This window comes from Bactrocera dorsalis, chromosome 5, assembly GCF_023373825.1.
Source record: "Bactrocera dorsalis isolate Fly_Bdor chromosome 5, ASM2337382v1, whole genome shotgun sequence".
NCBI classification, from domain to species: domain Eukaryota; kingdom Metazoa; phylum Arthropoda; class Insecta; order Diptera; family Tephritidae; genus Bactrocera; species Bactrocera dorsalis.
In genome coordinates this window covers 8,642,407-8,670,254 of record NC_064307.1, presented here as the reverse complement: position 1 = coordinate 8,670,254, position 27,848 = coordinate 8,642,407, and the positions used below count along the sequence as shown (strand labels likewise).

The 27,848-nt window shown below is 40.6% G+C and overlaps 1 protein-coding gene across 12 annotated transcripts in view; it reads right to left on the bottom strand.

The window, feature by feature from the left end:
• LOC105231469 (uncharacterized) overlaps positions 1 to 27,848 on the bottom strand; it is a 165,686-nt gene that overhangs the window by 119,311 nt on the left and 18,527 nt on the right. For 2 of the 12 annotated variants that reach the window (XM_049458380.1, XM_049458390.1), the window contains exons 1-3: positions 14,607 to 14,689; positions 7,217 to 7,285; positions 6,411 to 6,631 (exon numbers count right to left, since the gene is read on the bottom strand). In XM_049458380.1, the coding sequence (XP_049314337.1) occupies positions 6,411 to 6,529 (119 nt within the window). In that variant the 5' untranslated portion in view covers positions 6,530 to 6,631; positions 7,217 to 7,285; positions 14,607 to 14,689. Of the gene's footprint in view, positions 1 to 6,410; positions 6,632 to 7,172; positions 7,286 to 14,492; positions 14,693 to 27,848 lie in introns of those variants that run through there. The other 10 variants (XM_049458392.1, XM_049458391.1, XM_049458386.1 and 7 more) reach the window with 10 other exon arrangements.

Here is a 27,848-nt window from a genome sequence, read left to right as displayed (position 1 = left end):
TATCAGAAGAGCCCGAATGGGCTGAACAATATGCAGAAGTCCTTCACATATGCGGTCTTGAAGATTAGTGTGCAGATTAACCAATTTTTGTAGTTGATGACATTGCATAATCTGCGCTCGGTCTTTCGCTGAGCACAACATTAAGTGCATTTTCGTTTTAGAAGAGCTTAGATCCGAGTTTGGCGCTTGGCAATTTAGTAATTACAAAAGTTTATCCATTGCAAGCACTTTTGCGCTGCTTAATACCTCGTTAATGCTTCATTGCCTCTTTAGTATTTATATTAAGCTTCAACTTCAAATCGAACTGTTTGGCTTTCCCAGTCCCAGTCCCGCCAACAGCCACGTGTTTGCTTGAACTTTTCTATTTTTTCTGTGCTACTTTTTGTGTGATTTTTAATCAGGCAAAGTTTGCTTTTACGTCCAGAGTATTTTGCCCCGTTCACTCTGCTCACTTAATTCCAGAGTTAATTCCTTTGACCTGCCAGTTTGGCCAACAATTGCTTTGCTTTAACAAAATAAGTTTCGCGCTTTCTCCCCAAAAAGTCCGTTTTATCTGTCTAATGTTTTACAACTTTTCGTTTACAATTCTATAAATTCAGTTTGCTCCTGAAAAGCTATAACTTCGTTGTTTTTACTACATATATATTTGTTTTTGCACAGTTTTGCAATGTTGTTTTATATACATTTGCTGTTTTTGTTTTTTTTTTTCAAAACTGCAGAACTGATCTCTAATCGCAGTGGAATCTGTGTGCATCTCCGTCAGGCTTTCATGTTTCCTCGGATCCTTCAATTTGACCAACTGTATGTATGTTTAAACTGTGCCAAAAGCGTACATGTGTACAGCAGTATAACTTCCGTATTGCGGCAACAATTTTCACAAAACAATTGAGTGATCGAAACATACGCACATTGGCGCTTACATAAGCACAGAAGTATGCCAGTATGTTTATTTCCACTACAACTTTTGTATGTTATTGTTATTGTTTACAAAAGATTAGCACAGACCAATGGGAGCAAAGAAACCAAAAAAACGTTGGAAAACTTTCGAAAGTGCAGAGGCACTCGTCCATATTGGCTACTTGCGGTCAACCAACAATTCAACTCAACTCAACTCAAGTCAGCTCACTGTTGAACAACCAACTTTCAACTCACTCAATTCCAATCAAATTGAATCAGTTACATGAATTAGATGTGGCACGAGCAAAGGCGGATGAAAACAACTATGAAACAGTTCATATGAATATGCTGCATGGAGGGAAGCAACTTCTTTGTGAATTCACATAAAGGAGTTTTCGTTAAGGCTTCATTGAAGTAAATATTTTATTTTTTTGTTTAATGTTTAATAGAATTGCTGGCTCCGCTAGGTAGTTCTGCCTTATTTGGGAGCACCTCTTAACGATATATGTATATAAGTGAGATTCAGGCCAAAGGAATTTGGTTAACATTATATTTTGCGCGCTTCGCTCAATTTATTATCCATATAATCGGCCTACTGAGGGTACTATTCGCAACACCATCACCCTTCTTGAGACCCAGCTTTCATTATTGGATAATATTCGACCGAATTGACTACGTCTAGCAGGCAGTAAAGAAAATATAGCAGTCATGCCTGAGAGTGTACACACAGACCATGGAGAGTCGATTCGGCGACGTTGGAGAGTCGTCGGCGATGGATTTATTGCGGAAACACTTCGGTGAGCAAATAATTTCATGCTTTGAGCCGGTCGATAGTATACTAAAATTGTGTGATATCACAATGTTAGACTTTTTCCTGTGTAGATATGTAAAGTCTAAAGTCTATGCGAACAGTCCCCGTCGATACAGGCCTGGGAACAAAACATCACGTCATTCGCCAGTTACCAGTCGAGAGGCTCGAATGAGACAGCGAAAATTGCACTCAACGGATGGACCATATGAGACGTAGCCGACGCCAACATATGAAAGAGATAATCTTCAAAATGTTAATGCCAAAGAATATTCTTTCGAGTGATTGTAAAAATTCTCTATTTATTTTGTGATTTCTTTGTTTTTTCTTTAAAAAACTAGGTAACCTCGAAAAGGATCACCATTTATTTAGAACATATTTTGTAATACAAGTATGTAAAAAATTTATATTCTAACTGGGCACGCCTCACCATTAAATATTCCTGCAAATGAGTTTAAAAATGAATGGCTGGTTAAACGTTTTAATAGAAAAAATAAACATCTGCATACTAAACTCTTCCGATGCAGCGAAATGCAATGGCCCCACCTCGCTCCAAACGCTAGTCAGTACACTGGGCATGTGTACCTTCGTCTCGATTTATGGCACAGTTGCAAATTGATTCTTCGTCGTTATCTTGTGGCACTGAGATATCACTGCTCCATCACCATTACCATCATCATCATCAATCTCTGCCACAACTATTGTTTCTATATGTTATTTGCAAACTTGTGGCCACAAAGTGCAATTTGGTAGACACTCTATAGGAGAGAGCGTGGAGCGACTTCAACGCAGATCTCTGCATTTCAAATAGAACATTGAGTGACTTTACGGAATTTATATTATGAGACAGAAGAAAATTGATATTTCTGCAAAGACGATGCGACTGATTTTATGAGTTTACGAAGTGTGTGTGCGCATTGTTTCCTTGCTTTGGAGCTTTGGGGTGGGCTATAACGGGTATGTAGCAGAAGTATTGCTCCGCTGTTGCAGTACTTGCAACGGCCAGCAAGTGAGTTTGTATTGTGTTTGTGTATGTAGCGTTGTGGCATCACTCAAACCCGCCGCACAATAATATGAAATCAATACGATTGATTGCGATTTTTCGAATAGAACTTTGTGTGCTGTGGCCCTAACGGCTCCATAGCGCGTAGATACATGTGTCTCGAATATGTGTATGTATGTATGTTTGTACGTGAATAAGTCACAGAAGTGTTGTTTTGTGTCACTAAATTTTATTGAATCTTATTTCCAATTTATTCCTCGAGAGTTTTGTATGCTCGTTTAATGTTTCATATTTATTTATATTTAATTTCTTTGCTTTGCTTTTGTTTTGATTTGATTTTATTGAGAGGCGAATATTGCGGAGTGGAAAATATTGATATGCACACTTTTTTGTACGGCCATTAAATGGTTTTGAAAATATAGTGGTGATATTTCTCAAAGTGCTCAAGTTACAATGGATGTGGTTGTGTGGTGCTGTAAAAGAGTGTAAGGTAAGGCAAAGCTGAGTTCGGGCGCGTGTCGCAGCGTAAAGACGCGTTAAAATCGTATGAATTAAAGTTGACTGTAACAGCAGAAAAGGTCTTCAAAGCGAGATTTTTGTTAACTCGTGTCTTACTAAACGACAAGTGCCCACTCTTGTCATTCGGAAAGTCATCAAATCACAAAAATATTATGCTCGGTGCAACATTGGTACTCCAGTATCAAATATAAATATGATTGTAGCTTTATCTGTGGATATCGCAACCGGGAACGTGATGATATAGTACAAATGCGCGCTCACGCATGCAATAACCAAACAATTGACAATACAATACACCCATACAAAAGCACACACACACACGCATTTACAGCTGCAGACTCATCGCTATAAATGCAAAAATTGATGCATTATTGGCTACAAGTATGCACAAAAATATTCAAGCGACGCATGAAATGGCACGGCTCTATGGAAGCGCGCACACACCGACACATCACATGCAGCAGAGCATGTGCATATGGTCTTTGTGTGGACTCCCTCAGCCATGAGCACAGTGAAGCCAACCAGGCAGCCAGTGTCGAACAACAGCTGATACACACCGACACCGAAAATCAAAAAACACTGTGAATAGTTCGCAATGGCTGGTTTGGCACTGAATGGCGTGTACGCAATCAGCCTTTCGTCTGGCAGCACTGCGAATGCTTGATGGTAGAAATGGAAATGGAAATAAATTCAATGGTCAATTTATTTGCAGTTTCGTTTTTCACATTGTCAAGTTGGCCTTGCGTAGCATGTCACTTACAAACCATTTATTTTTCCCTTCCGTTCCCTTACTCGCGGGGAGCTTTCGTCTCGCCCGCTTTCCCGGTTTCTTGCACATTTGTTTGGTTCGGTCGGTTCGGTTTGGTGCGGTGCGGTGCGGTCTGGTTTCTGTTTTGTTGCGGTAAATGTCGTTATTCATGTTTTGCTAGCATCTTTTTTGTCAGCTCTTCGCTGTTAATATGTATATAGCTCTGTGGGTATTATGTTTTTCACTTATTTTATTTATTTGAGGCATTGAGTATTGTCTTCCGCTGAGTGCATGATTTGTAAAGCAAATTGCTCGTGCTCTGGCCCTTATACAATGAGGTAAGTAATGGTAATACATACATATCTACACATTGTTGCGTGATTGCTTTGGCTCCTATCATATTTCAATTTGCTGCTGCATAGAGTGCCATGAATAAATTTATTGATACTCTTGTAGAAGTTGATGTAAATTTTAGTGGCAAAAACGCTTCCAATGCCACAGCAGACGTTCATTATTTTATTTCAATTGGTTTTATAACGACATTTCCACATTTCCCTACTCAATTACTTGATTGATTTTAGGTACATCAAAATTAAATTGCTCGCCTCTGTCCCATCGCCAAGAAGCACTCTTCGCAAAAATTCGCATTTAATCTCCCGTGGGCGTCTTAAAAAAGTAGCAGACTCTAAATGATTATGGGTATCATTTCGATAGCGGCTTAGCTACGGAGAGGATTTGCTCGCAACTGAAAATGTTAAACAAGCTAATTGACTAATTAAATGCCTGGAGAAAAGTCTTTAAACTGCTGAGTGCTTAATTATAACTGGATCAAAGTTACACCGCCATTGAGAACCATACAATGGTTATAGGAATTATGATAACAGAGCAGGAGGATAGGGAGCGTGAGCTTCTTTACGCACGGGTCAAGGCTTTGGGGGGAAGGTTGGTAGATGGGTTTATTGACAGCAGCTCTCTATCTACTCCAGTTTCAGACTTACTGATTATTGTATTGTTTTCCAAGCCGAGATTGATGTCTCCTTCGGCGAAGTGACCTTGCACTCAGATAGCAGGGCGTGATACCAGCGTTGAACTTTTTAACAGTGCTTCTGGATTGCATTAAGAGTGGCTAACCTCGTTATCAATGGCATCAAATCACTTCGTGATAAGACTGGTAGGGGTGCCAGGAACAGCAGAAGTTCTAGTGATCTTTTTGCCCTCAGTAAAGCTACCCTCTCCCTACTTCTAGGAGTTTCAACAGACCATGCACCTATCGGCGTCCATGCTGTAAGCCTGAGAATCTTATCGAGCGCAATCAACAGAAGCTGTAAGGAAGAAGACGAGTTGGAAACAAACTTCAAAACTTCCTTTTTGACTGTCGGCGTTTGGGAGGTCAAAGCTGAAACACTTGGAAGCGCATACCTTTGGACATCCCACCGAGCTGGTGGGGATGGAAATTGAACGCCTGTGCTAATTTTATGGATCGCGTTTTGCTAATTTATAACTTCGAACACAGAAGCACTTCTTTTCTGTGGCTTCACAAAGGACTACATATAGCAGACTATCTAAACCACATATGTATAGTCACCAGCTTGCTTGAGGAGGCTCTAGTACTATGAACCCCTGCTGCGTACAAAAGATAATGCGGACATCTCTATTATGAGTGCTATTATGTAAGTCGTTTATAACACTGTTTGGACTGCTTTTCTTCTTCTTCTTCTTTACTGGCGTAGACACCGCTTACGCGATTATAGCCGAGTCAACAACAGCGCGCCAGTCGTTTCTTCTCTTCGCTACGTGGCGCCAATTAGATATTCCAAGGGAAGCCAGGTCCTTCTCCACTTGGTCCTTCCAACGGAGTGGAGGTCTTCCTCTTCCTCTGCTTCCCCCGGCGGGTACAGCGTCGAATACTTTCAGAGCTGGAGTGTTTTCGTCCATTCGGACAACATGACCTAGCCAGCGTAGCCGCTGTCTTTTAATTCGCTGAACTATGTCAATGTCGCCGTATATCTCGTACAGCTCATCGTTCCATCGAATGCGATATTCGTCGTGGCCAACGCGCAAAGGACCATAAATCTTTCGCAGAACTTTTCTCTCGAAAACTCGCAACGTCGACTCATCTGTTGTTGACATCGTCCAGGCCTCTGCACCATATAGCAGGACGGGAATTATGAGTGACTTATAGAGTTTGGTTTTTGTCTGTCGAGAGAGGACTTTGCTTCTCAATTGCCTACTCAGTCCGAAGTAGCACCTGTTGGCAAGAGTTATCCTGCGTTGGATTTCAAAGCTGACATTGTTGGTGTGTTTACGCTGGTTGGACTGCTTTTACTATTTTTTATTTTAGGAGTATTTGTCACTACTTTATAATAATTTACGACAATTATGAATATGTCGGGTAATAAAGAGAAGGTTTCCGAATATTCAGTGCATTGACTTACCCATCAGCGCCGAAAGCCTTCAGCTCACGATCCAAAGTTTCCTTGACGTTTTGCTGCGAATAAAGTCCCATGGGGGAGTTGAATTGTTTGTGAACCAATTTACGTTGAACGGTGGCCATCGCGTATGGATACGGATTTTTATATTTTATATGTTGTTTTAGAGTTATTAGACTTTTTTTACTATCAAGTTTGTGCACTCTTCACTGTTTTCAGCTCAAGATCTATTAATTTGATCGGTAGCGTTGGAGGAAAAAACGATTTTAGTTGAGTGAGTAAAAAAATATTAGTACGGTTATTAGGTAGGCTAGAGTTTTTAGGTAGGCTAGTGTTTTTAGGTAGGCTCGTGTATACCGGAGAAGTAAAGAGTTAGATAGAGTTAGAGATAGTTAAAGAAAGTCAAAGAGTGCAATCGATGCAAACACCGCTTTTCGAACCAAATAATAACGGTGGAAAGGATATTATTATTTTGTGGAAAACAGTAGATATGTCGCTAATAGGTGGTGATAACGGTACAATAGGTGATGCATATACATCAAATTGGGTTAGGCTAAAAATTGTGTTAGAAGTAGTATGGAAAAAAAGTGTATTCAAACTAAATTATTTTATATCAAATTGAGTGAAATTGTTTCTGAATTTTTGTTTGTATTTTGGTGAATTGCGTTTTTGTTTTGTTTTTCAAATGAGCGAGTGCATTTCGGTATTTCCCGTTGTAGGTGTTTGTTATTTTCTGTGTGCTTTATATAAAGTTATTCAATTGTTCACTCTGTACTTGTTGTTGTATTGTTTTCACAAATATTTTTCACTACTTTTGTGTATGTACTGGCTATTTGGCTTTGTATTTCGTTGTTGTTTCGAAGATCGTCGGGTGATTCGCTCTGAAAAGATAAAAATAGAATATTGTATTTATTAAATTGGTTGAGACGCGTTCAAACATTTAAACACAACAACACATTTTCGATATGTAAATATGTATGTGTTATAGATGAAGTGTGTGAAAAGATTTTTATTATTTTTCCAAAGATAGCGACGATATTTGCAGAATAAGAAAAACTTTTACCGAGTATAACGTTTAATTAATTATGCAAATAAAATTATATGAAATAATTACGAGAACTGGTCCATTTATATGGATTTACGGACGGATAAAGCACGTTTATTACGTTGAAAATGAGGTTACTATTTCCAACACTTTCAGTAGTCGGTAAAATTTTTTAGAAAGTTGTCTTAAGGGAAGTATCAAATATGAGTCAACGGCATATTACGCCCAGGCCTTACAAGGAAAGACCTTACAACGAAAGGCTGATCGTCAGGTGTCGATCAAAGCAATCATTCACTAAATAAGGATTGGCTTAAGGGTTTACGGGGGTTGCTACGGGTAAAAACAGTCTCTTTTTCAAGACTTTTTTCTCAAGTAAACAACCAAATATTTTATTAGAGTTTTTATTTGTTACAAACACACACTATTAGCAAAGAAATTCTAAAATTTTTGGAAAAAAATATTTTAAACTCGGCCATTGCGCCGCCTTGGCAGGATAACTCCTAACAGGATCATATAAAGTGTTTACTTAAAACCTTAACTTAGAACTTGGGCGAAGGAAAAACGAAAATTGGATGTTTGGCAGACATTTTTTCAAAAAAATTAAAATTTCGCTACTTTTTTTCTCAAATAGCTGTAATCGAAAAATAATTCTTCCTTCAAGCCTTTAAGAATTGTATCTCAAAGACTTGATTAAAATTTCATGAAGATCGGTTAAGTAGTTCTCGAGAAATCTTGCCAATCGACTACAAAAACACGCGTCTAAAAACGGCACACTTAACCTTAGCCACGAGCGCTCACGTTCTCAAGGCTATATCTTCGAAACTATTACTCAGATCAACTTGAAAATTTAGAACAAGATTCTAGAGGTGTTTTAGATTTTAATAAGATAATAAAAAAAACCGATTTTTTGAAACCCCTAAACCCATGTGTGTAAATTCAGGGCCTCTGCACGCCCCTGCTCCAAAAAAATAACTTTATTTGCTACTCTTATCACACGAAAATTTTGCTGACTAGTGGAAACCCATTTTTTTTCTCAAAAAGGGCAATTTATCCCATTTTCCATTCGAATAGTCGCTCTTTTCTCGCTTGCGGCGCTTTTGTGTGTCAAGTCTCTCATTGTTGCTGCGCTGAATTGATACTTATTTTGATGAAAATTCAATTAAAATTATCGCACTGCCAATTAAATTAATCCACCTGCCAATATTGAGGCCCACACACACACACACACAAACGCCTGCGTGTATAGCTGTAGTCATGACACACGCGTGACGTGCTGATGCAATAAATATGCCAAGTTGTCAGTTGACGCTGCGCTCGGTGGCCGCCGGCTACTACAGGTGGTCCCTTTGAATTGCGTTGCACATTGTGTCGCATTCAAAAGTCCGTCGAATTGTTATTGCTGCGAAGGCTTCTCGTTTTGCCTTCATATATCCCACATATGTACAATATGCTATGTGTGTTTGTATGACACAGCCATGCACGCAGGATGGCATAAGCAAGCGCTGAACAAAAGCAGGGGGGAGGTATACATATCGCTTTTTACATTCCCAATTTATGGCGCGCTTCTCATTAAATTGTTTTATAGAAAAATAATTGTTGGCCTACGCAGCGTCATATTTTGTTAAATCCATGCTTGCTCCATGCTTTATGAGTGCACAATGAGTTATGGCGATCGCTTCAGCGATCATACAAATAAACACATACGAGCACACCGACGGAGGTTTAAAGCTTTATTGTTTGAACAAACCCTGATCTCACTGCGTCCTCAACACTATCCTCATTTATTTATATACACGCTTTGAGCTCAGTGCACTCAAAAGAAGTGCGTAACTCAAAATAGGAACGTGAGCGTACTAAAAATAAAGAAATCCTTAACACTTCTAACCGAAATAAATGAAAATGCTCTAGAGTTTACGAGTACATCGTTCGCACGAGTACGCACCGAACGACCTGCATACAGACACTAACGCACACACGCCTGCCACACATGCATTAGGGCTGCTTTGTCCATGGTTGCCACCCAATCGCGGCGAGCCGGCTTTTTGCGTACACAGGTCGTAAGCGTACACACACATACACACTCGCTGGCGCGCATTAGTTCCTTGCCACAACTGTGCGGTTGTTGCTTGTTGCACGAAAAGCCTGGCCCAAGGTATACACGACACAGCCAACGCGTGACCCGACAACGTGACAACTCATTTGCTTTGTAGCATCCGCGAGGATCAACCTACCTAAACCAGCAACAACAACAACATGCGCTGTGATGTAAGCACAACATCATCATCACAATTACAATTATCACCATTTCAGCTTGCATCATGGCCCTTATCATAAGTTTACTGCTCATCAACGCAGCCCCTGCGCCACGTAAGGGAAGGCAGCAGAGGTTGGCTGGTTGCGTAAACTTTTGTTTCTACTAGATGCTCAAATTCACACACACACACGCACTTACTACTTAACTACCATACTTGTATGTACATATGTAGGAGCTGTCATGTCACGTGTGTGCGGCGAAACGCCCGGCAGCTCCGTCATAGCACTTATTTACGTAGCTCACTGTGGATTTTGAGATGTGTGAAGCTACTTTGTTTTTTCCTGTCTACTTGTTCTCCTTTATTTCTATTTAACTCTTCTTTTTATATCCACAATCTGCTCCATCTTCGCCTTGTGCCGTGTCACAGTTAATTGCCTTCGGTGTTTCCATGTCGGAGTCGGAGTCCCCGTTGCCGCTGCGATTCGCTAGGTGCCAGACGCTGCAGTGGGCAACCGTCAGCTCTCGTTCCGGTCGTGTGGCGGTGGCCCCGTCGGGCGGATATGTGTAGCTGCCATCCGAGCAGTCTGGCATTTTGTTTGGTAGCCGGCGGCCGGAGTTTACACAACTGCATAGAACTTCCGTATATTGTTTGCTGCGCCATTATGTGTTGGCGAATTGCATTTGCATAAATTTAAACACATATTGGCTGCGTATGCATGAAAACATTGCACATTTATGAGCAGCTACACCGCGGCAAATGGCAGCATTTTCCCTTTTTTTTCTCGCACCAAAGGCGAGTTTTTCGTACCGTGTCCATAAAACATTGTTTCAACGGGTTTAGCATTCCTACCTTATGATATGCCTCGTGGGATCCAAATCAGTGTTATTCGCACCAGCCATTGTGAAGTACAGGGTAGTGTGCCACCCCAATGTTAAAGTATATGCGCTTCCTTTTCAAACTCTGTTTCCGCGGCCTAAATTTTTCAACTGTCTCTAAGGTTCTTATAGAATTAGTGGCACTTGGCCTGCGACAACCTTAACCTTCTGGGTGAAATGCGTGCAAAATATAGCCTAGAACTGTGTCTACCTCGCCCTCTCAAGAGTTGTCAATTACATTTCAGCAGACGTGGAATATTCGAAACCCAAATTGCCCTCACAATTCTTTTTTTCTCGGTGCAATATTAAGTCCATGTGTGTGTGTGTGCCCTAGTATGCAGGAATGTGTGAGATAGTTTTTATGCAGAAATTTCGCTTGTCAGTCGGAAGCTATGTGGATCATACTCGTGTGTTTGTAGTTGTTTTCTTTTATGATTGTTTGTTTGCGCTTTTATTAGCAAAAATAAGTAATAACAAGCCATAAGTTTCCAAAGTTTTACAATGTTATCTTCATCGTTAAGTTTTGTTATCTCTTTCTTAACTTTACAAATTCCCATATCAAATATGTCCGTCCGTGTGCATATGTTAATGTATCCATTTGAGTCTGTGTGTGAGTGCACCCATACACATTTATATATTCATGGACGTTTACAATACAGCAAACACTCTTTCATGTTCCGTATTTATGTTTGTGCGCAATTTGAAGCCATAACTTACGGGGTTCTCCTTCCAAAGGGTTTTCCAATAGGGCACTATAAAAGTAGACCGACATTTCTCTTCAGTAAGGTTTGTTATTTCATCGTGGAAAGATATAAGATCCAACAACAAGTCGAAATTATTATAATTTACTACCGAAATGCGGAAATTCAATCAGTGGCCTCAACTTTAAGAGCGTTACGTCCAATTTATGATCATAATAATCGTCTTGTCAGATCAACAATTGAGTGTCTAGTAGAAAAATTTGAATCCACAGGCATAGTGCAAAATATTCTCGTGTCAGTGAGACAAATAAACGCCCATAGTGTCGAGAATATTGCCGCTAATGCATCAATGGAGGTAGACCCAAATCAGTCTCCTAAGCGTTGGGCATTTCTGTGATCGTCGTTGTGGCAAATTTTTGTGAAAAGATCTTTGCCTACATCCTTAGAAGATCAAATTGACGTAAGAACTGAAGCCGTTGACCACCAGAATCGTCGTATGTTCGTGAATTGGACTAGGCAACAACTTGAAAATAATCCGGATTTTCATCGAAAAATTATCTTCAGCTATGAGGCTCATTTCTGGTTGAATGGCTACGTCAACAAGCAAAATATTTATTGGTCAGGCAGGAATCCACACTTAGTCCATCAGTCAATATTGCATCCTGAAAAAATTACAGTTTGGTGCTGTTTATGGGCCGGCAGCGTCATTGGGTCATACTTCTTAGGTGATGATCAAGACCGGTACGTTACTGTGAATGGGAATCGCCACCGATCAATGATAACAGAATATTTTTGGCCCGAATTGGATGATATGGACTTGGACAATATGTGGTTCCAACAGGACGGCGCCACAAGCCACACAGCGAATGTCACAATCGATTTATTGAAGACCAAGTTTGGTGAATGTGTTGGACTGTTTCCTGTTTGGTTACGTCAAGCCTATGATCTACGCCAACAAGCCAGCGACGATTAATGAAGAAATTGAGTTCTGTACATAATGACATCGAATGTACTTTCACAGGAAAAAACAATTACATATACTGATGTCCCTTTTTAGCGCTCTTATTGAAACACCCTATATATTTACAAGTCCACACACCTAGAGATGCATATATAGTTGCAGTAAAACCTGTAAAGAATTTGCTAATGTGCTTTCGTATCAATGAGACATGAGAGTGTTATTCAATTTGTATCTAAGCCTGTTTCAGGTTGGATCCTTTGGATCTCAAGCTCAAAACATTTACTCTCCTTATCACCTTAATCTATTTGTGTTCACCTGCGAGTGGTAACATTGGCTCTTGAGCTCCACTTGCAACCTATAATTCAGTTTAATTACTTCGGTATCAAACCCACAATAAGTACTACCCGTTAACGCCACACTGTAGACTAATCAATTGACCGAGTTTTGTGTTAAAAAAAAAACACAGCGAAAAGAGAGGTGAGTTGTTGCCGTGTTGATATCGAAAAATATTGAATGCGCTTCGGCGCCTGTGGACTCGGTAAGTGCATTACGAATTTACGAATTTGATGAATGCCTTTGTCCTGAATAGTCTGCCTAATTACACGCTTTCACGTTCGGTAACTCAATTAAGTAGAAAGCAGAGCTGAGCTGAGAGCGACCCATTGCGAAACGTTGGCTTTTTTGCACTTCACATTCAAGTGGATGTCAGGTAGGCAACGAGTATCCTCGGGCGCAGAGCCTACAAACACGCAGCCTTCAAAGCACAGTAATACACTTACAGTATACATGTCGGGGTGTGTATGTGCGTGTATGCTTGTTAGAAGGCACGTGGAGAGCTAACTGTCTAAATGCCATGCAAAAGTGAGCATTCAGTTGGAACATTGGAGTTTCCAGTTGCATAATTGCCGCTCGTATTTCTTTACTACCAATGCAGCGCTGCTTTCGGCTGTGCGCATGTATGTGTGTTGTTTGTATGTGCCCTGTATCCGCCCTGTTTGCTGTGTATTTTAATGTAATCTGAGCATCTGTTTGTAATTAGAGAGAAAGAATAAACAAAATTAGTAGTGCATACGTGTGAATATTAGCCGTTTGCCTTTGCCTGGCATTTGCTGGCGTTTGGTACGCTCCTCAGTTCTCTGTTGCGAGTTAATTAGTGCACAGTAGTGGAAAAGCTTGCGAAAAAGAGGTGAAGGTGAAGTGCTGGCAGCATTCGAAATTCCAGGGCAATCATATGCGCCTTTCTTTTGCTTCGCTGACATTTCTGCACTCTTTTGTCGCTGTTAGTCTTCATACACACACAGTCACGAAGGCATCTGAGACATGCTGGAGAGCATGTAAACTAGTGCCGTTGCATATATGTATGTGTATATATTTGTGCTCGAAATGCATTGAGGAAAGCGCGACTTTTTAAGTATTGTCAAAGCTTAGACCTAGCTAAAAACCAAAACTCAGCTGGCGCCGCTGCTTGAAGAAAGCTGCGAGCTTAAGGAAGATAAAGTAATATTCTAAGCAAAATGTTTCGTGTGACGCCCACAAAGTTGCGAACGTTCATAAATTGTTAAACAAATATATAAAATTTTAATGTGTTTGTTTTTGTTTTTGCTTGCTTTTGTTGTTTTACTGCTGCTGCTGTATGACAAATGGTCAATTCGGGCCCAAGTGTGTTTCATATTATTAAAATACATGCACACTCAGCTATAATATGTAAGATCGTTTTGAAATCCTTTTTTGTTTTTGTCATACTAAAATATTGTCACGTAATTAATTAATGGGATAATTAAATGTAAGGTCGAGCGAAGTTTTCTATATTTGTCTTTGAGATTTCATATCTATTATTGTTAGAAACAGTTAATATTAAATGTTAAATAGAGTAAACTTCCTTTTCTGTTATTTTAACATTTCAGCCAGAATTGCTTTTTGGCAATAATTATATATATAAATAATAATAATAGATATGTAAATATTTGAATCATGCATCGCCTTGCTTGAAAGTTTGTATATATGTATGTACACTTTTGTATTTTTAGCTGTATCGAATGTTCGCCTCGAATTCATTATTGGCTACTTAATTGCCTTAGTCATTAGCCTTGAACACACACGCACACATGCACACGCACACCTGAACACAATGCGCTGGCATTTCGGTTAACAAGCACACACACACACATACATTTCGCTGCTTCAGTGAAGAAGGATTTCACAAATCCACTTCATTTCACTTCAAATTGAAAATAAATAATTGAATAATCACTTTTTAAAAACACTTTGCAGCTAATTGCACATTAAAATATTTACTGATAAGTACTATTATCATAGAAATCCCACACAAACGTGGAGTCTGCAAAAGAACTAAGAGGGTGCACACCTTGACTATGAATTCACTACTGTCACACTTAAAAATTATTTTCAAACTGACATTTCGCCCATTTCCATGTTATCTCAAAGCGATGAAAAATGTCAAATGGACCAGTGCTACACATGTACATATGTGTGTATGTGTGAAAATGAGCATTATGTAGAAATGACTAAAAGCGCATAAGTTGTTTTAAACGCTTTGCGCACTAAGGCGCGAAAACTTGCAGCGAAAGTGGAAAACTGCCAAAAACGCACGGCAAAGGAACCAAATTAAAATTTTTAAATTGAAAGTTTATTCCCAAATAGTTAATTATGCGCCGAATTTGAAAGTCTGTGTCAAACTACAAGCCGAGCACAGTGCTTATTGAGTTGAAAATCGAAAAAATGAACTTATGTGCTTTTCAGAAAATCTCTTTTTGGCCGAATTCGCAGCCACACATGCAGTCCATGGACATTGAATTGTGAGATGGTCAATATAGAGTGGTGGGCGTGTGTTCAGCTGGCCAACTGTTTGTATTTATTAGTTCTCAACAAAATTTAATTCGGCTCGCCAGCATCATATATGCGACAAAGACGCCTCAAGCGAGGAGGGAATTTCAAATTAGCAGCTTTTTGAATACAATCAAATCGAAAAAGACATTTGATTTTGTTTTAAGCGAAGACAAATTCGAAATAACGCATATGGTTCTACGTGCATACATATACAGGCAATATATTTCCCATAGCAGCTTTTCTTGGCTCAATTTTCCGAACTGACATTGTGTGCAAACTTTTTGTTTTGTGGGGGCTATATATTGTTAGAATTATCAAAAACTCGATATTTTTTATTTTATTTTCTTAATGTAAATATATTTAAGAATATACACAGAAAGTTTCATATCGTTTCGATGAATATTTTCGAAGTTACAGGCAAATTTGAAAAGGCGTTTCAGAGTGCTTGAAAGTGATTGGAATGAACTTTTGGATCAATAAATTTAAAAGTTCTCTAAAAAAATCTGAAAACTCGTTTATTCTTCTAACTGTATATAACCACTTAAGATTTCGTGTGTTAATTTTCGAATTATTTTGAGGGGCAGTCGAGCGACTCATACCCCTTTGAAATCACTTAAGCTAACTAAGCACCTCTGAAATGTACATATGTATATACTTAAATATATAATATGTTTATTCATAAACATATAAATAAGTATGTATGACACATGTATAAGTCAATTTGTGTCAGCCAAATTGTGTACAACACATACCTGCACACATTCACTTAGACGTACATACATACATATGCAGAGAGTGTGAGCAAGCGGAACGAGTGTTTCGAAAATCTTAATAATAATAAATATTTTGCTTTCAAATATAAGCAATGAGTAATACATATTATAATGAGTGTGTGTAAATGTTCGATATTTACCTACGGTAATAATATTCTCAATTCTCACCTCAGTGCAGTGAAACTCACCACACTTGTGTGCTTCTCACTTTAATGGCAGTGTGTTAGCTAAACTGTTCAATATATTGAGTGCGGAACGTAGCTCTTGGACTTTCGAAAATTTTCAAGCATACAAACTCTCACACATCTGCTGAAACCTTGAAGATTACTTTGATGATTTTTTTGTTTTATTTCATTCGAAATACCGCTCATTATTACAAATTAAAGCAGCCAATGTTGCAAGGGTGTTAGTGGCTCTTCTTCCATTTATAATATGCTACAAATTTATAAGAATTCGTTTATGAATTCGATGTTAGCGAATTCGAATTGGAATACAGTTAACATTATTTGTATGATCTACTTTTGATTTTACAGTTATCCGAAAATGTAATGTGTAACTTCTGCAAATGTGTTTGCCATTTAAGACTTTTTTGAATATTCAACTAATATAAAATCAGTTAGTATTTTAAGTATATCCAGTAGTTAGTTCTCTAGAAAGTGTTATCTGGTATTGAAGCTCACCTTTTTGAAGGATGTGTCTGCATGTACATTGTAGCAAAAAAGCAACCGGAAATTGTAATTAAATTCTACGGGTATTTTGATATTTTAAGAGGACTATCGTTAATTCCTCAGTCAAATATGAGCGCGATCTGTCGAGAGATCGTTAAAGACATGTCTCGTTGTGGACAATCTTCGACTGTTTCAACTGATGAAAATATTAAAAAAGTGAAGTATATGGTTCTCTAAAAGCGGCAGGCAAGTGTTAAAGAGATGGTAAAAAACTTCGCGAGTCCGTTCGAATGATTTTAGAGAATATTTTGGGTATGAAAGGCGATCTTCCTCGACTCATCCCGATAAAGCTGAATTTTTTTCAAAAAGAGTACTGTAAACAGTTCTCTTCGGACATGCTTGATCATGCGAGTTCCGATTCCACATTCATGGAGAGCATTCTAAGTGCCGATAAGACATGGATTTGTGAGTTTGACATGCAATTATCGGATTGCAATCGCCGAACCCAAGAAAACTACTCCAAAGCCGCTCAAAAATCGAGGTGATGATCGTTATTTTTTCGATATTCGTGATTTGGTTCATCGCAAATTTATTCTGGAGAGACAGACGGTCAATAAGCTGTTCTATTTGACCAGATTGAGGCATTTTTGTGAGAATATCCATCGAAAACGGCCGGAATTGTGGAAGAAATATTCATGAATTTTACACGATGATAATGCACGATCGCATCGAGCCACAATTGTGACCCAACTTAAAGCCAAAAACGCAATGAATTCCATGAATCAACCACCGTATACACCAGATTTGGGTGCATGTGTTTTTTTCTTCTACTTCAAACTATAATTGCCGCTCTTGGAACCCGTTTTCAGTTAATCAAAGGGGTTAAATAAAATTCGCTGAAGAAGCTGACGGTCGTCCCAAAAAGTGCTGATGAAAAGTGTTTCGCGGGCTGGAAAAATCTTTGACAGAAGTAAACAAATATTGATAAATAATAAAATTTTTTGAGTTTTATTTACAATTTCCGGGTACTTTTGTGTATGTTTTCATATACATGCCAGCATTTCGTAGGAAACTACCTGCGTCTATGCGCCCAAATATGCAAAGGGGCCAATAACTATGTATGCCGTGAATGGCGGAAACTTCGCTTCACCCATTTTGAAAACTTCTTGCAACTATATGTTGTCCCCTGCAGCCTTAACTACTGTGGTTGCTGCAAATTGCCCACTCGCCCCACCCCCTTTCTGGAACTTTGCCGCTTCACTGCTGCGGATTGCCTTTTTGGCTTCAGGTCGGCTTTCGGTGGCTTAAATTTTTATGCTTTTTTCTATGTAAAATTTTATTACTGTTTTTCTTTGCTGCTGCATAAAGTTTTTATTTTTATAGTGTAAAAATATTGTGCGAATGGCGTTTTACAACTTTTTGTAATTTAATATATTTTTTCAAGATTGCTCTGTTATTATGGCTGTTGTTATCAATATTTTTATTTTCAGATTTTCTCTTTTCATCGTAATTCTTATTGTTGTTACCGTTGTTAGTGTTAATGTAAGTGTTGCTGTTGCGTTTTTTATTATAAATGACTGGAGAATTCTCGAGTTAACATTTCGCAGAACTTGGCCGCAATGGATTTGCCACTGCTGTTGCCTGCGCCCATTGTTTCGACGAATTTTGTACGCCCGCAACATGTTGCTAAGGGTTCATTTGATGCGCTTATGCGTTTACCGCTTGTTTGTAACGCCTAAATATATAAATATTATCGGGAGAGGTGTTAGGTAGGTTATGCGTTTAAAAATCTGGAGGTTGACGAGGTGCGCTGTTTTCGAGATGTGAAGGAACAGAGAGCAATTTATCTACGGCAACAAAGTTTTCCATCCAGACTTAGGAAGCAACTAACTTCCTACAAGCACTGACCGCCATTTATAATGGACCCATCAACACCTTCACCGGCTCCCTCTCAGTGAATGGCGCACTTGGAGTCAAACCACTGTCCATTGTAGACGAAAAGCGCCTCGAGAAACGAGAGTGACCCTTACACAGCTTCGTTCTGGATACGGTAGCAGGTTAAACTCTAACTTATCCAGAATAGACCCCGACATATATAATATTTGTCCAGCCTGCAATTATTCCCCGCATGTCATTGGCCATATATAATATTTGTCCAGCCTGCAATTATTCCCCGCATGGCACTGGCCACCTCTTTGTATGCTCTACTAACCCTACTCATCTCTCTTTGATTCGAATGATGTCGACGACAACTTATCTAATCCTTACCATCCCAACGGAAATTAGATTCCAGTTTCAACAACAAAAACACAACAACAATAAGTGTCTAAAACGAGCGCCGGAATTGCTAAATTTGACGATGGGATGATCCATTCGGCTTTCATGTTTTTCAATTTTATTCTTTAAAATTTCGGTTGCGTCCGTAGGTTGCACCGCCCTGTTAGTTGTTTCTATTTTTATACACAGTAGATAGCTGTGTATGAATGTACGTCTGTATGTCGTTGTTGCTGTGCTTGGAAAAGTTTTGGGCGCTGTTATAAAGGCGTGTTGCTGAAATTTATTTCGCTGTTATGAATGTCAGAGCAACGCTGAAAATATACGAGCAAAATGAAATAAAAATAAATTGCCGAAAATCAAAAGTTGATAAAGTCAGCAGTTCCTTTTGCCGATTCGCTATTTTTGCTCTCATTTCACATTTCAAAGTTTATCCACTGTACATTGCCTCAATCCAATTAAAGATTTTCGGCATTTTATGACAGATTTTGTTTTCAAGTCCAGCTGGCAAATGAGTTTAAAGTTTCGAAATTATGGCGTGTTGAGAGTCATGTCAATTGTACGAACTTCTACTGTGTGTATGTATATGTAAAGCGCGTTCGTAACTAACTTAAGTGTATAGGTCTTGAGGCGCAGCGAGTTTAAGTGCAAGCGGCGCTGCCTCTTTAAGATCGCGTTGATTGAAAGAAAGCCTCAAGTTAGTAAAGAAATCAAATGCATAAGAGGAATAATAATGCGTCAAATTGACTGAGGAACCGTTAGTTAGAAACTGATATATTTTTCTGCGAAGTCTCTCTATACGAAGCGTATACTCGTACAATAGTGGCCTAGTCACCACTCATTCCACAATTGTTGGACTATAGCAGCTGCTGTGGGCGCAAAGTACGCTCCGCTTTGCTTGTTGTTGCAAAAATGAAGTGGTCATCTACAGTTGTTTATGCAAATTGCTAAATGCCAACCTTATCAGAGTGACGTCACCATTTATTTACTCGCAATTAGGTTACACGCGTTCACTGTGAAAACACTTCGGCCAGTTTGCTTCTCTTCTAACACAGCAGCGTGCAGCATGTTGCAAGCGACAAAGTCATGTACCGTTAAAATTTCGCCTAGTTTTGAATGGATGTGCATGTCTATGGCCTGTGAGCTGGAAGTGCTTTTGCAAAAAGTGCGCGATGTGGCAACAACAACACAGTGCCACTGTCAGCACTGGCGGACCAACGTTTGCCTTGTAGTGCCGCACTTACCGTTTGGTGTATCAACAGCTGCCACGGCTTTGCCGTCTGCTCCAACGAGCAAGAACGGAGTTGTCACAGCAGCGCGCTGCTTCTGCGGCAATCGCAGTAGGCCGAGATGGCCGTGTCGTTGGCATTTATTGTAGGCATCCGATTGTTTTGCACGCGCTGCCTCTTCTCGTCGTATTCTTTTGCTTCCCCTGTATGTGCGCACTTCTCGCAAGGACGTACTAAGTATTTGTGCGAGCGTGGGCGCCTGCGGCAAGTGGCAAGTGGCAACTAACTGCGCCCGTTCAAGCCAAGTGCGTCTCCCTCTTGTCATTTTGCTAGCAGCTGCGTCGAAGTGTGGCACTTGCGTTGGCTTGGCCTCTTGTGCCACTGCCGCTTTTCGGTTTGCATTGTTGCAGCGACATATTTGCTTGTTAAACGTTTTCGGAACGCTGCTGGCTGCCGTGATGTGGCGGCGGACTTCAAACCAAATTAAAGGCCCATTTCGTTGTTGGGTGCCTCAAAATGTTGGACAAGTTTCTGGAGTTTAATTGTTTTCGTGATGTTTTCAGTTAAATGTGTATGTGTTAGTGTGCGGAAGTTGTGCGAAAGAAGAAGCAATGGGGCGCTAAATTTTAATTACTTCAATTGGCGCTCGAAATCATGGTAATTTTCGACTCTCAGCTCATTGGGTCAGCTTGCGACCGAATTCAGATTTGCGGCAGTTTACTCCTCACGAGCATTGATACCTGTTTGTGTAACTTCTTAGATGTCTCTACAAGATTTGAGCGTTTTCTGGATGCCAGTACTAAGTGCAAGAAAACTGTCCATTAACGAGAGCCTTTAAACAGGATTTGTCCGAGCCGAGGTGCATGCTGCTTAGATCCCCTTTGTCGTCTCAAATCCTTTCATCTGCCTTTTCAGGCAAAGAAACAAGAAAAAGTCCGGGAGAGCTACATCTGGGCTACAGGGCGGCTGCGAAAGCGTTGGGATGCTGGCCTTGGTTAGGTAGCTGTTCACAAGAAAGGCGTTGTGAGCCGGGGCGTTGTCGTGGTGCAAGTTCCAATCGGCTGCGATGTCTTGTCGGACCCAATTAACCCTTCGTTTGAGTCTCTTGAGAACTTCCACTTCAAACTTGGCGTTGGCGGTTTGTCAAGGAGGAACAAATTCATAGTGGATGATGCTTTTGATGTTAAAAAAGATAATGAGCATCTTTTTCACTTTGGATTTGCTCATTCTTTCGATCTGCATCAGAGACCTCTTCCCGGCCCTCAAAAGCTGTCATTTGCTTAAGAATCCTGTCTTCAAGACATCTTCCAGGCAAAGCTGCCGCAGAACACAACAAGCACTCAAAAGCTTTCTCACACAGACATACATACATATGTAAGTGCGAGTTCAGCGCGGGAACACTCGCACGCGTAAGCCGCCAAAATGCCACACGCAGAAAAAAGGACACTGAAGCACATTTATAGGGTCACTCAGGCGCCACTTGCCAGATAAATAAAGCACAACTAAAGGCAAATAAATAAAATTTAGCGCATTTGTGGCTTAGCATCGCAACGTAGATCGTCTGTGCGTGTGTGTGTGCCCGAGCGCCTAATGCCACGAAAAGTGTACACACGTTGTTTCCAGTTGTAAACAAAGAGCAGTGGCCCCAAACAACACGAAAACATACAGAACATAAATAAACATATAAAACAGAAAGAAACAAAAGTAAAAAATAAAGGAGGCAAGGATAATGCGAAGTAAGCATCGGGCAAGTAGACGATGCAAGCGAAAAGCAAAGCATAATAAATTGAAAGATTTGAAGAAGATTTGATTGGCTTTTGCTGTATTATCCCGCTTTTTTCGTTCTTCGTGCTTCGCACACAGCTCCTCAGCATTCGCAGTTTTGGGTCGTGAGCTATGGTCGTCTTCATTTGTATGCACGCGTGTATAACTTTGGTGTACGGGGGAGAGGTGGCCCCAGCACCCACAGGTCTGCTAGTTATTCGTTGTTGCCAAAACGGCCATTCGTACGCTTCAACCATGCCGCCCACACATACACATATCCGAATGCTCCTTGTGTGTGTTTATGTCGAAGTGGGTATTTGCCAATGTGTCACTTATCGCTGTCACTGTTTATGCTGCACGGCGGACGACGAGCGCAGTAGCTGAACGAAGCTCCCGCGTTTAGTTAGGCCCACAACCAGTCCTTTTAAGAGCGCTTTATGACCAGTATGAGTGGGAATGTAGAGATGTGAATAAGTTTGGCGAAATAGTTTGCAGGAAGTGGTGCGGATTGAGCGGCATGCGATTGAGTGCCGGCTTTTCGGGCTGCTTATGTAACGCTTGTTTATGTATTTGTTTCGGGCGCACTTGACGCCTTAAACGGCTATGCTTCGAAGCAATGTGGCAGCGTAACAACATAGCAACAAAGTTGAGCGACCAAAGCCACGGACCAACAACCAACAGCCGCCATTAGCTGGCAGCTAGTGTCGGTTTGGCACGTACTCCTAAGATTGTCACGTTCGCGTTGTAAACATAAATCAGGCCTATTTTGTCATTATTTGTTGTTCATGTTGGTTTTGGTTTTCCTTTTGTTACTATTACGAGAGCTGTTGTCCTGCCATTTCACAGTGGCATTAAGCATCGAATGAATAAGTGAACGGTTGTAGTTGTGGCGTCGAATGCTTTCTGCCGCATCAAAGCTCAGGCTATTGGCTGGTATATAGGGGTTTCGGGCCATAAGTTTATGCTAAGATGTACATACATATGTATGTATGTGTATGTGTGTGCGTAAATATTTGCACATATTTAAAAGCGACTACAATAATAAACTTTTGAAGCTATGCTTTTATCTTGCGACAATGACCTCGCCTACGGGTGCCCATACGGTGGCCAATAAAATTAACACAATTGGCGGAAAACAAAATTAAATCCATTAAAATATACGTGCTTCATATAAAACAATCAGCTCTTTGGCTGAGGTTTGCCTAACAACTCAATAATGAAGTGCTCTCGTGTGCTGCTCGGCAGTTAAGTGAGACATTTTGTGCGGTATTTTATTCCGATTTCCCTTTTGGTGTGTCAATTTCAATTATAGAATCCTGAAGATGCAAATCTTATTCAAATCTCATTACTGAACAAAGCATCAGTATGCTGACATAGGTAACTCATATATCGGTTATCTATTCTAGCCTGTGCTCTCAGCAGCTAATTCTTCTTAAACGGAATAAAGTTGCGTAAGGCTTCTTAGGAAGCTCATAACCTCAACCTCATTTCCAATCAAATAGTTAGGGCGAAGCAGCTTCTAAGCGAGAGCCTCATAGCTTATATAATAGGAGGATGGAGTCATGTGTAGAAGTTCACGCAAGTGAGGAAAGTTCTCTGCCTACCATTCACTTGTGTGTGAGCAGAAACGATTCTTTTACATATGACTCAAGCAGCTCACGACTTCCGGCCTTAGACTAAGTATCCTCTGGGTAGCCAAAGAACATCAGTTTGAAGGCGAGCTAAAGTGGCAAAGCGAATTATCCCTTCTCAGGGTTGCGCGCTGGACTTGAGACCAGTCACGTAAAAAACGTCCTCAATGAAAAAAAGAAAACAGCCTCGGACGACTGGTGTATATGCCAATAAAGAAGAAGTCTATAGAGCTGTCCATATATCACGAGTTAGCTTTGAACATCGTGAATAGCTTGGTTTTCGCTGCCATTCTGAAGCACTGCGCAGAGCTTACATACTAAAAAGAAATAGGAAAGCTCTTTCTTTAACAAAAATTCCACAACTGTATAAGAAATCGTAAAACAAAAAAGCTGAAGCTCGGCAAGCGCCAAGAAGAACAGAGAATTTTTTCAAATTGTGGCACTTGCCGCATTAGATGGAGCACTGCTGTCACTCAGTCGTAGAAACGAGCATTTATCATGCAAAGTATGCTTGTCATAAATTCCGATAAGTCAAGTGACCGTTAAAACTGCTTACGGAAACCCTTCAGCCATGCAGGACGCAGAGTAAACAAACAAAGACGAGCATAATCCGTAGCGCCAAATCGTTGCAGCGCAACGGCTGACGGCACAGCCGTGATAAATCTTTTGAAATGTGGAATTACACACTTCATTGCAGCACTTCTGGCCTATATGTCATGCGATTTAGCCGCCGCTTTCCTTGACAACTTTGCAACTCATTCAAAGGCGTGGCGCATGGAATGCGTGTGTGGTGAGCCGGTGGACAGCAGCTTTCGGTACACTGCAGCTAAAATAAAAACCATTTAACAAGACATGGAATGACAACAACAAAAGCAGCTGCAACGAGCAAAGTTAGTCATTCATCCAGCAGCTAAGCGGAAGTCAGCAACAAGAGCGCCCGAAACTTGCGACGTCATCCAACTGATCATTCAACCATCCATCCATCCAACCAACCAACCGTCCACCCGGCCAACTAAACCGTTAAGTTAGCATTTATCCAAGCAGACGCGCAAACGATGAGCCGAGAGTGAGGCAAGTAGCAAACGGTGCGTTTTCTCGCAGTTGTCAGTGTTGCTGTTGTTTTTGCACTTGCTTAGCACTACTTGGAAGCACACTATACATTTGTGCTTATCATCATTTGGTGAGCAGAGCTTGGAGTTGGGCTGAAGTTTTTGTGCCATCATTTGTCACTGTCTCATTACATTCAAATGCAGTACCGTAGCGCGGTGAGTCAACATGAGAAGTTTAACGGCGCTTGCGGGGCTGAGCCCACAAACTGCAGCACAAACAGGACCGCGTGTGTGGAATGCTGTGAGCCAGTGTTGCTGAGGCCAGAGCCGGCGCTCAAATCTAGCGCTAATTCTTGCGTTTTTTATGAACTGTTGAACATGGCATTAGGATTCATAAAATGACGGCTTTTGTCGTGACTGCAGGCGTTCCCCTGCCGTTATTCCATTCTACGAACGACAGCTTATTATGCCAGCTTTGTGCGTTGACGAGGCTGGGAGTCTGGCCGCTGCTCACATAGCTTGCAGCGCAATTGAATTTGTTTGAACGCGCCGGAAAAGCTAAATTTATTTTGCGCTTCTTATTATTAACCCATCATTTGAGCACGCTTGGGCAGAGGATGTGCAATTTTGCCGATGTCCTGTTTGATTGCCGTTATCCTTTGCCGCTGCTAAACTGTTGACAAGAAAGCTTTTCTCTAAAAGCCACTTCCTACTTTATTATTCTCATTTGGTTAGCGCAAAGCATACATAATATTGATAAGACGGCCGAGTCTGCCGTGGGCAAAGCTAAGTGGCACTTCCAATACTTTTGATTCTATTACCGGCGCAAATGCGATTGATTTAAGGTGCGCTCGTGGCTTAGTTATTACTGGAATATGGTAGTATATGTGACAGTATACATTTATAGTATTTTCTCGATTATTTGTAGTTAAAGTTGTGAGCCGCTGCGCTTGGTAGTGACATATTTTCGTTTGTACCTAAAGTTGTTGGACATGGCGTATGAGTAACATTTCAATCTCAGTTTTTAGTGAGCGACCAAATTCCTTGTACTCCGCATAATGGCAACAGCAAGTATGCAAATGAGGATTTACTAACTCGCAACGGCGCCAGCACTTTGATTCCAAGCGCCAGTTATGGTTGCGGCACAAGTACACACACTCACACGCTCAAAGCGCATATGGCATGCACAGTGGCAATGGGACCAGCGCTAATAAAAATGCTAGCGGCGAGGGTAAGGGGGCAAGGGGACACTCACACGACTCAGCTAAACAATTTAATCCACAAAATCCATAGCCACTCACGGTGTTTGTGACTTCATTAAAATGTGTTACCTTTCTGACGCCATTCGCCACTGACGTTTGTTCGTCTGCAGCACGCTCGCCCCTTCGTCTGCTCCTCTACTCGCTTACTAGTACTTTCGCCATTTGCGCATTCTTTCCATTGCATTAACCAATAAACATTTATGAGCGCAAAGCACTCAAACAATCCGCACCTCAGCTGGCGGTGGTGGTGGTGGCGTGTAAGCCGGCATAACCGCAGCGCAATGATAGCGGAATTTCCACAATTGTTTCTAACTAGCACTTTTAAGTTGCTAGTTGCTAGTTGCCAGTTGCATTGTTGCACTGTTGTTGTGTTGTTGTAGCTGTGTACCGAAGTATTCGCCACGTCATTGCACTGACAGATTGTCTACCGACAAGTGCATATTGTGCGCTGGCTCGTGTTTGCCTATATAGATGCGCCAATGCAATGTATGTGTGTGTGTGTGCGTACAGACATTTTAGTTAAGTGCTATTTTACACTTAATATTCGAAAGATGTTTCAATTCGCAGGCAACTTTTCGCTTGCACCACGCGGCGCGATGTTGCCACACCAATACAAACGAAATCGAGCGCCGCGCTGTTAAGCTCACAAACATATAACGCGCCACCAGCCAGGCATATATACACACGCGCACACATCTACATCATCGAAAAAGTTGCTGCAAACTAAACAGTTTTGTTGCAAACTTGGCGTCTAGCCGTTGTTGTTGTTGTTGTAGCTTTTTTTCGAATTTGTTATTTTGTACATTCGCAGCGCTCGTTTAGCTTTTAACTTCATTGCATTTCAGCATGTTGTGCGGAAATTTGCATTTCGACTTGTAACACCGAACCCAGCTACTTGGCCACTTAGTCATAAAATCCACACCACACTTGCCCGACACACGCTGCTACCTTCACGCTTCCTTATATTCTCGATTCTCGCATTCACGAGCTCACTTGCGCACACACCTACTCACTCAATCGGTCTTTCATTTATTCATTCGCTTGGTTTCCCGCTTGGCCACCCTCACGTTTTATCCGTTTAAAGTCGTTGCATACTTTACGGCGCACGCCGCAGCAGCAAAACAAAAAGAACAGCTGCTTTGTTGTTTTTTGTTTTTGTTTTTGTTTTTTATTTCTGTTTTTTATTTCTATTTCTATTTTTTTTTTTTATTTTTATTTTTTGGTTTTGGACATCAGCGGTTGAACTAGTTGCAATCTTCTCAACATGCTCACACACATACACACACACGAAATTGTTGCCTAACTAAGGGCGCAAATATCAGAAAGTGAGGAAAAATTCCGCAGTAAACTGTGCAGAAAATGTCCGTAACGTGAGTTTAAAGCGAAAGGTTTTTGCGCACAGCTTTCCCAGTTCTCCATTTAATGTGTGGCCCAAAGTTATAGTGAAGTATGGCATTGTTGTTGGTATTTTGCGCATACTAAAATTTAGAAAAACAGCGAAATTTACAAAACTAAATTTACTATTTCATTTGGTGTCATATTTCATAGTTAGCCAAAGCTCTCCCGCTTCTTTTAAGGGCTTCCACGAATACAAGTATATTTTCAAGATTAGCGTCCTTTTTTAGCCACTAACTTTGCTACGGGAATGCAAACGCTGATTGCGAAAGCTTTTGGGTGCACGAAGCAAAAATAGTTTTGGTTAGAGTTAGGCGCCCGTTTGACCACTTCGATTCGCATTTGTAGTAAAAGCTATTTACGACTCTCGCTTAAATCGTTAGCTGCATTTTAAAGTGGCTAGTAAAACACTCACGCTCCCCTCGGCACTTCGATTCGTACACCTAATGATGAATATGCTTTCAACCGACATTACGTTTGCGACATTATGGCAAAAACGGATTGTAAAATGGTAAAAAATTTATGGAGAATCATTAGTATCGCTTTGAATGGGCGCTGAAACAAAAACTTCGCAAACACACAATAAAATCAATGCAGAGATGGAGGAAGCGAGAAGCGAAGGACCTTGCACTCTAATGTGAGTGTTATAATGTGTGAATGTGTGCGGATACAGTTATGTGGTAGTTGCAAAAAGGCAATATTGAGCGGAGCAGTT